The sequence below is a fragment of the Rousettus aegyptiacus genome, unplaced genomic scaffold, assembly GCF_014176215.1.
Source record: "Rousettus aegyptiacus isolate mRouAeg1 unplaced genomic scaffold, mRouAeg1.p scaffold_m13_p_1, whole genome shotgun sequence".
NCBI lineage: Eukaryota > Metazoa > Chordata > Mammalia > Chiroptera > Pteropodidae > Rousettus > Rousettus aegyptiacus.
This window is the reverse complement of record NW_023416284.1, coordinates 161,445,017-161,454,671: the sequence shown is the minus strand read 5'-3', so window position 1 is coordinate 161,454,671 and position 9,655 is coordinate 161,445,017. Positions and strand designations below refer to the sequence as shown.

Genomic DNA, 9,655 nt, shown 5'->3' with positions numbered 1-9,655 from the left:
CGTATTGACTAACCTGAAATATGAAAGTAAAAAATAACTTAGATTTCTCTTTAGTTTTCATAGGTAGCAAAAAAAGATAGAAAAATGCAGGAAAATCTTTTTCATAACATACATTTGATATTAATTTCTCTATGTGGTTGACTTCTTGAATATCTACTTCCATTGGCTCATGTCTGGTTATTACCATTCATTACTTCTTCACTGTCTCTAATGTTTGGAGTTAGTCAGATGCTGCTCTACTTTGCTTAGACAAATATAAAACTGTACCCACTGGCATATATCACCTTTAATACTAAATATACAAGTGAGTCAGGATGGTAGTTCCTAGAATTTGGGTTTCAGAAATAATAAAATCAGTTAAAAAGTTGGACAATCAACAAATTGTAATCAAATTTTAACTTTGCAAGTAAAGAACATCAGAAACAGCAACAACAACTTTATGTACTTTGCCAATATTTCGTAAAAGAAAAGCATGCTTTAATATCTAAAGTATAGACATTATTTAACATTATTTAATATCTAAAGAAAGACATTATTTAACAAAATGGACAGTCTTGTAAAGTGAATAAATCTTCTATTATGAAGCACTTGTTTCATCAATCTTATTTTTCTCCTTTTCCTGACCAGTGAAAAGATTGTCACAGTTTAGTTTCTGAGACTGACATTTCCACACAACTGAGTTAAAATTTGAAGACAACAGTGAAATGAATAAATACCGATAAATAACTTTAGAAATATGATTCTTTCCGTGTAGGTTCTGTGCATCCAGTAGGACCACGCCTTCACCTGAGGTCTCTGCTTCCCAGGAGACTCAGTGACAAGGTGGGTATGCATCCCCCTTGTTCCTCTTCATGGTGTTAGAGCATTCTCTCTCCTTCTTCCTTAAAACCCCCAATATCATCAAATTGTGTCACTCAAGAATCTCTTCAATACTGTTAAGCACTGACCACAGGGTCCTTCTTCCATCTTTGACCTTAATTTTAATACCCATAACTCTGTTATTACCTTACTACTACTCTCAATGTCTCTAATATGTAAAACATAAGCATTTGCTATGAGTGCTTTAGAAGTATCGGTTCCTTAAGTCATCTTCGTAACTCCCTGAAGTAAGTAATATTATTATGCCCCTTTCGTCACAGCTGAGAACACTGAGTCTTTGGGAGGTTAAGGATTCGGGGAGAACCTAGATTGAATCCTAGGCTGACTACCTGGAGTCCATGTTCTTGACCACATGCTAAGCTGCCTCACAGGTTCTACATGTCCTGTCCTTTGAGGATATCACCTCCCACCGTACCCCAGTCTCTCATTTACATGATCATAACCTATGACTTGCAGTTAGCAGGGCTATAATCTCTTATCTGAAACTTTCGTCCTTCTGGAAATCAGAACTTTTTTTAAATTTTGAAAGGCTCATCCATTATATAGTTTCAATATACCAGTGAAGTGTGTCAAACACTTGTAATCAACACATTGCTATCTCTGTACCAAAGTATCAATGTTCAGACAGTGGTAAGAAGTAACACTAGAAATGACCTCATGTTGGTGTTTGTAACCAAATTAATTAGGACACAAGCTTCCAGTGTTATAGCATTTGGAATTTCAGAATTTGGACTGATGTTATAATCTAAAATCTCTCTATTTTGTGTATTTGATCACCTTGCAGGCTCGCTTGCTCTAGAAAGCCAACTACAAGTAACTTTTAAACTCTCACTTGCTGGACGTTATAACTTTTCTCCTCATCCAGCTGAAATGCCAACAGCAGTCATTCTAATCACTCCTTAGAAATAAAGTTGATTGGAAGAAATGATCAGTCACTTGTAATTTTTTTCTGTTAATGATTTTTATATTCTGTCTGTCTGTCTGTCTGTCTATTTATCATGTATTATCTACCCTATATGATACTACCTTACCAGTTGTTACATAGTAGCTCAGTTTTAAAGGCACATTAGGTCCTTTTCCTATCTTTACTCACACAGTTCTATTTGGTAGATAATATTACTCCCATATTAGAAATGAGTGATCTGAAGTAGGAGGAAGTCAGTAAGTTGTCTAAGATCACACAGCCAGGATTTGTCCTCAGAGCTTTCAGAGTTGAACTCCTGTGCAAGGATTCTCTAGAGACACTGCCTTTCTCTCTTAGAAGATGCCTCTCCCTAAAGCTTATACCCAACATATGTACTGACACTCCTTACCACTTTTCCAGAAGTAACATAAAGAGTAGAAAAAAACACAAACGGAAGGTGAAAGAATGACTTGATACCTCCTATAGCTCTTGACACAGCAAATAATTAATATTAGAGAGGAAGAGTTAGAGGATCTTAAAGATCTGCTGCACATATTTACTTTAAAAATATTTAACATTAAGATATAATTCCTAAGATACTTTAATCATTTTAAGATGTAGTTCCTAAAATATACCAATGAAGCTACTGTTTTGCTTCATTAGATAAGAAAAAATATCTCAGAAGTATATACTCAAAGATATTCTGTGAAAATAAAATGAGAAACACAGACAGACCTGACTCCAATGCTCAGATGAGAATAGGATGTGCATTGGTGTTAGCAATTTTAATGTATTTATATCATCACAAATATTAAAATGATAGAAATAAATTACAAAGTAAATTACCTTATACATATACACTGTACATTACACATCAAGTTAGAGTTTTAAAGGGATATTGAATTATATATATATATTTCTAGGGTCATAATTACATATTGTGTTTTACATTCTGGGCTAGAGATTTTGGGTTTTGTGTTTTTTAGTCACAAATTATATTGTAGTTGTTTTTCCATATCAATGGACACAAACTCTTTGATAGTTTTCAATTGCTTCATAACATTCCCTTATACCGGTCGAACATAATTTGTTTAATTTATCCTATATCAATGTAGTTAATAATTAAGGTTTATACAATGAATGTTTTGGTCATGTTGGCTTCCTTGCCTGGTGCTTTTCTTAGGATCACTTGGTGGAAATAGAAGTACAGAGTCACATGACATGTACGATTTAAATTTTTATACAAATATTTTAATCATCCTAGAAAGGAGAAACTAAATTATATTTTCTCTAGATCTATATGAGCATGTTCAACTCTCAGAGTAGTTCTCAATTTTCCACACTCTAGTTAAACATCAAACATTAATCCTTCTTGTATCTACCAATTTGATATATCGAACTCTATTACATTTTAAAAATATTGTGCAATTGGCATTTTAATGTATTTATTGGGCATTTTTATTTTTTCTCTTAAAAAGGGCCTATACATGAATTTAGTATAATGTTTATTGCTTCCTTACTATTTTGTAAAAAGCTTACACTTTTAAATCTGTTAACCCTTTTTCATCATGTATACTGCCAATGATTTTTCCTGTTTGTCTTCTTTTCCCCTTAACATGACTGTCTTCTTTTAAAGTTTAAAAATTTAAATGAGTGCATGGATCTCTGCGGGTTTTCTGTTATCAGTATACCAATGAAAAATTACAAAACTATATTTTCTCTAATTTTTTAATATCTGAAAGAAATCAGTTTATTTTTTCTGAAGTGAATGAAGCAAGATGCTTAACAATATAGTCCCCCAAAATTAAGTCACACATCAACATTTCTTTAATAATCCATCTTTTTATCATAACTTAAAATACATTATAATTTTTATCATGGACAAAGTATAAACTTTGGATAGTGTTACTAGAAAAGGAAATGACAGAAAGTTGAAGTCCATCATGCTGATCAGTAGAACAACACACCTCATGGAATAAGAAAACAATCATTTAAGAAACAATCTCTGCTGCAAAAATTGTACCATTTGCTCATGGTTATTTCTATAATCACAAAATGTGCCCCCAAAATATAAAATATGAATCTTGTCCTGAGTCAAAAGGGCTTGTGCATATGGCTCAGAGACCTCTATGAGCTCCAGAAAGACCGACACTCAGAAACAAGCTGCTCAAAATGAAAGCAAAGTTACAAGTCTAAAGAAAGATAAGGAATACAAAGTTGTCACAGGAAGCACAAAATCAGGAAACCTTAGAAAATGGCAGATAGGTAAGATTGGTAGACAAGGTAAGAAAGGTACGGGAGGCCTGGAAAGATAAAATAATTAACAACTGACAGAGCAGGGAAGTGCGCAGTTTTGGGGAGACTAGAACTTATGCCCTTCGTGTTCACTGCTCTTAGTAGATACGTTTCTATCAAATGCTTAAAGAAGTTCATAAATCAAATGATTTAGAGCAGAATTATAATTACTGAACCAGGAAAATATCTCCTAAACAGAAGAAGGGATTATAAAACCCAAAAACCATTCAGTGAATGAAACAAATACATGTGATAACCATGAGATCAAAAACACTAACTGTGAACCCAACGTTCTAGCTGCTTTTCTCTCTCTCTCTTAGCCACCCTGGTCTTACAATTCCCTGATAATGTAGCTATTCTCTACTGGTAGTTTCAATCTTTGTAGTTTGTGTTCCCGGTCCCTACTCCCCCCAAATATATTGAATCATCTTAACATGAAAGTTGTGAAAATAATAGAAATTTATCAATATCCAGTTTGATTTACAACAAGCTGACACCACCTATGGAGTAGAGACCACATACTCATTCCTCCATTCCATCCTCATGGGCATCTGTATGGAAGGGGCAGGACCCATGAGATACTGAAGTAAATTCCTGACACAGACACCATACAGACATTAAACATAATAGATTGATTGGTACCCAAAAAGTTTACCTGGGAAAAATAAGCACAGCAGAGCAAAGGAACAACAACAACAAAAGCAACAGCCCCATGAAGTCAATCCCAGAGAAATGTTTGACAAGTTGAGAGTGAGTAGAAGACTTTGTAAGGAAAGAAGAAAAGAAATCAAAGAAAACAAAGATGTTTTTACGTTAGGAAGGGAAGAGTCAGTGGAATAAAAAAGAAAATGGAGGGAGGGAAGTGTCTGCAGAGAGTGGGGTATGGTGAGCTCTGTAACACTTAACAAATAGGATTTAACATTTATTAGTCAAATAAATATTTGGGGGGAGTAACCGGGAATATCTTCCTCACTGTCTCTCCAATTCTACGTGCCTCTGTTCAACATGAACACAGGGCAGGTCAGTGAGACTATGAAATAAGCACATCTAAAGGGAGGCTCGAGCTTGAATCATCTTGCCAATACCTTTATGAATAGAGTGGTCCCCTGGACAAAGGGATGCCAGAATCCAAAGCCTGTAAGTTTTCCACTCATAGACAGACTCTAAAGAGAATTTGAAAGAGGTCAACTGCAGTGGCTCATCCACAGTAGAGAACTAGGAAGTGGGCAGGCCCTCCCAGAATGAGTCCCACATGTGCCTCAGATTTTCTAGTTGTGCTCAGCAGCAGAATTGATCTGCATCAACTATCCGCCATTACTGGAAGCAGATGTCCCACATGTAGAATTGTTAATAATCAGAATAGGCGAATTTTCTTAGGTGATACATGTAGTTTAAACCAAAGTCACTGAGTGCATTTACATCTTAAGTAAACTAAATAATGAAGAGAAATATATCTCTGTAATCTCTGTTTCTATGTGCTATTGGTCTGTGGCACTAGTTCTCAATAGCGTCAAGGCACACTTAGACAAATTTATTTTTAGTAATATCAGCTGCAAATAGCAACTTAATTTCCTATTTTTGATTTTCTATATCTATTTATTTCTCTTGTATAATTGCATTCATTAGTACTTCTGAAACAGTATTAATGCAACATGATAATTTTGAACCATTTAGTCTATATCTTGACCCTAAAGAGAATGCTTCTACCTCTGCTTATCTGCTTAATTTTCATGATAAATACATTTTTTATCGTATTAATGAACGAAACAATGAGTCATCAGAACTTGGAAAGCAGAACATAGGTATAATCCAGGAATCTTTATTCTACTACTTAGTAGTAACATATGATCTGGTGTGTTAGTTTGTATTCTTGTGAGTGATAATATGATGGATTCAGCCTAACCCAGTGATATATTTTCCTGGAATCAAACTTCCACCTTTAATTCAATGGCCAAGAGGATTATCATCTGGTACTAACAAAGGCATTATTTGCTTGTATCATTAGAATGTCACAATCAGTATATCTGTGGTAGTCACACTTAGAAAAGATGATCATGGTATATATGGAAGAATCTAATCTCTTACTGTTTTCTCCTCTGTGAAGTTCTACATTCCCACTATTTGTTCAAAAGAAGTTCCATATTTGGAGGTTCAAAAGAAGTTCTATTGGAGGTTTCTGTGTCATTCATAACAACGTAGTAGAATAAACTTTAGAAATCTTTATCCTATAACTTTTGTTATATTCATTACTTGTAACTTAATTTAGCAACAGTGCAATACTGTGAGACATTTGTACTGGGATTTTTATCTAAATATTTCATTATTTTACCTATGTTTGTCCTCTATACTTAAAAATGGGAAATATCATATTATTTTTTAAATTTCTTACAGCTAAAATGATCTATTAAGGATAGTAAGTGATAGAATGAAACTTTATTCATAGTCTGTTATGCTACTAATCTATTCATTGTCTTCTAATCTCGAAGCTCAAGTCTCCATTTGTGGATATTAATCACCTTGACAAAAAAAAAAAAAAGTGTACACATACCTGTCTGCTTCCACAAGTCCAAACACGCTGGTAGAACTATCAAAAGTACTTTTACCTCCTAAATAGTCTCCTTTTGCAATTTTTATCACCTCAGGCCAAGGGGACTACATGCGTGTGTGAAGACAATGTTATAGAAATGACCAACACTGGGTACCAACATTGTGATGGCAAATGAGTCTTTTGTTCACAGGACGTAGCATGTCTGACACTTTTTCCTTCCTCAATAAAATAATTTAAAATGTGTTGTTTGTATTATGTACAAAATTACTTTCCTTAAGAAAAATACTATAAAATACACATTTTTTATCTTTACCAATTCCTGACACAGGTACTTTCAATATAATTAATGCCCGATATCTGTTTGAAAGCAATAAAAAGTCTTAGTGAAACAAATTAGAAAAAAATATGTCAATCATTTTGACTGGGCTACTCTACAGATAAAGCAAAAAAGAAAAAGAAAAAGAAAAAATGTTTAACAACATCATTTTACAACAATTTAGTTTCATTACATGAAATACTCCAGATATGTAGTCCAAAATTTTTATTGAATCAATAGTGTAAAATATTCCAGGATAAAAATGTAAAATTAGAACACATATTGTTTATATTCTTTTTAATAGAAATATTTTGCAGTATTAGCATAACATTTTTCACCCCACAACATTATTACAACGTGAAATACACAATATTTTCAAGTGAGAAAATTCAGTGTAGAATTGACCACTACTAATGATAACTGACGATTTTTCCACTTCTGGCAATGTCTGTATTTAACATCAGATCCCAAGGCTGAATTATTGGTCCTACAATGTTACAAGTCAACCTTCCTAGATTCTTCCCAGCCATTAAGCAGGAGAGGCTCGTCTGTTGCACCAAAGCTCATGGAAGGTGCAGACATTAAAAGAACAGGGAGAAACAGTCACAAGGGAGGAGCAAACAAACAGACCATTGAATAGTGTCACCGTACCTGGGCTGTGTCTACTATGGGCTGAATCCTATCCCCCAAAAAACATATGTCAAAGTCCTAAACTCTCAGTACTTCAGAAAGTTACCATATCTAGCGATAAGGTCTTTTACAAGGTAATTATGTTATTATGGGTTTTAGGGTGAGCCCTAATTTAATAGAACTAGTGTTCTTATAAACAGAGGAAATAGGGTCACAGACACACATGGAAGAAAGACTAGTTGAGGACGGATGCAGAGGAAGTCTAAAGGGGGGCTCCTAAGAAGAAATGGATCTTGTTGACACCTTGATCTTAGAATTGTGGTGTCTGGAATTGTGAGAAAATAAATTTCTCTTTTTTAAGCCACCCCTTCTGTGCTCTTCAATTATGATGACCCTAGCAAAGCAGAATAGTGTGGCAAAGAGGAGGAAGAAAGACTTTCTGAAGATAAATGAGAGTTCAGCATCACAGAGAAGATGATTAGAGATTTCACAAGTAAAATGAAATTAAGAATTTAATACAGTTGGAAGAAACCAGAACCTGTGGTAAGAATGTGTATGGAGCATTGACACAATTGACATATGTAAGTCACTTTATCATTTACTATTTATTTAGTGCAGTGAATACCTTTCCAATATTTTAATAGAGAAATTGTCTCATGACTTCGTTCCTGGCTAATCTGAAAACTATTTCCCCAATTTCGAAAGGTTTTATGATTTCTTATATATAATTTCATCATTACTTCAAAATTTTGAAAAGATCATTAAATTTCTTAACTTAGTGCTTACATTTATTCTGAAAATAAACTAATGTTTGTTGAGCTACCTTTCAGAAGTTTCCCACTTAAAATGACTTCTATAGCTTTCCTAAACCAAGGATAAAACAAAGCATAAATCAAAGGGTTCATGGCTGAGTTATAATAAGCACACCATAAGCAAATCTCATAAACATAGGCAGGAGTTATGAAGCCCATAAAGGCATCGATTAGTGAGTCAATAGTATAAGGTAACCACGAAATCATAAATGCTAGCACTGTAGCCCCCAGGGTTTTAGCTGCTTTCCTCTCTCTCTTGGCCACTCTGGCTTTGTAACTCTCTGAGGATGACTTTGCTTTACTACCAAGATTTTCAATTTTTATAGCTTGTTGTTTAGCCACAAGAAAAATCTTACTATAAAGAATGATTATAACAAGAGTAGGTATGAAAAATAACAGAAAATCTACCAAAACCCAGTCTCGATTTATAAGAATTTGACAACCACCTATACAGTTGAGAGCACTTACTAATTCTTCCATCCCATCATCACTGACACCCGTGTAGAACACAGCACCACTGTATACAATGGGCAGGATCCAGGAGATGCTGATGCAAATTCCTGACACAGACACAGTGAACTTGGTAGGATAGAGCAGAGGGTCAGTAACAGCAATGTACCTGTCGATGGAGATGAAGCACAAGTGGAAGAGAGAAGAGTAACAAAATGCTGCATCACAGCAACTGTGAAGGGTACAAAATCTGTCTCCGAAGTACCAGCAGCTCTCCACGGACCTGACCATGCTGAAGGGCATCACGGTGATGCCCACCAGAAAGTCAGCGCAGGCCAGGGAGGCGATGAGAAAGTTGGTTGGAGAGTGCAGCTGCTTGAAGTGCAGGACTGAAATCATGACCAAGAGGTTTCCAAACACGGCCAGCGCTGCCCCAAAGCCGAACAGTGCATAGAGAACCAGGCGGGGTCCAGGCGAGTAGGGCGTTTTCACACAGGAACCGGTCACGTTTTCATAGCACAGCTCCGCAGCTGCAGCTGAGGACGAGTTGCTGCTCATGACGCTTCTCTTTACATTGGAAGACGTCGGTCTTTTTGATTATCACGAGAAATATGAGATTCTAATTTGAATACTTCTGACGGAGAAATCATAAATACACCTGGATGAGTGAGATAATTATCAGCTGTTACTACTTATGTTTTCTTCAATTTACCAGCTTGTATTGTAAATCTCAAATGTTTAAAGAAATACGATCCAATAAAAATTATAGGTACAAGATTACTAGGAGTTAATTTAAACCAGTGATTGTTTCCTTTCATCTG

At 35.1% G+C, this 9,655-nt stretch overlaps 1 protein-coding gene across 1 annotated transcript; it reads right to left on the bottom strand.

Moving 5' to 3' along the window:
• Window positions 1-8,360: 8,360 nt before the first annotated feature.
• LOC107507516 (trace amine-associated receptor 6) lies at window positions 8,361-9,392 on the bottom strand. The gene has a single exon (XM_016138618.2). The coding sequence runs from the start codon at window positions 9,390-9,392 to the stop codon at window positions 8,361-8,363; it is 1,032 nt and encodes a 343-aa protein (XP_015994104.2).
• Between the last annotated feature and the right edge of the window lie 263 nt (window positions 9,393-9,655).

What these genes read in the sequence shown, in the direction of transcription:
- LOC107507516 (XM_016138618.2), bottom strand. Translation starts at nt 9,392, where the DNA reads ATGAGCAGCAACTCGTCCTCAGCTGCAGCTGCGGAGCTGTGCTATGAA.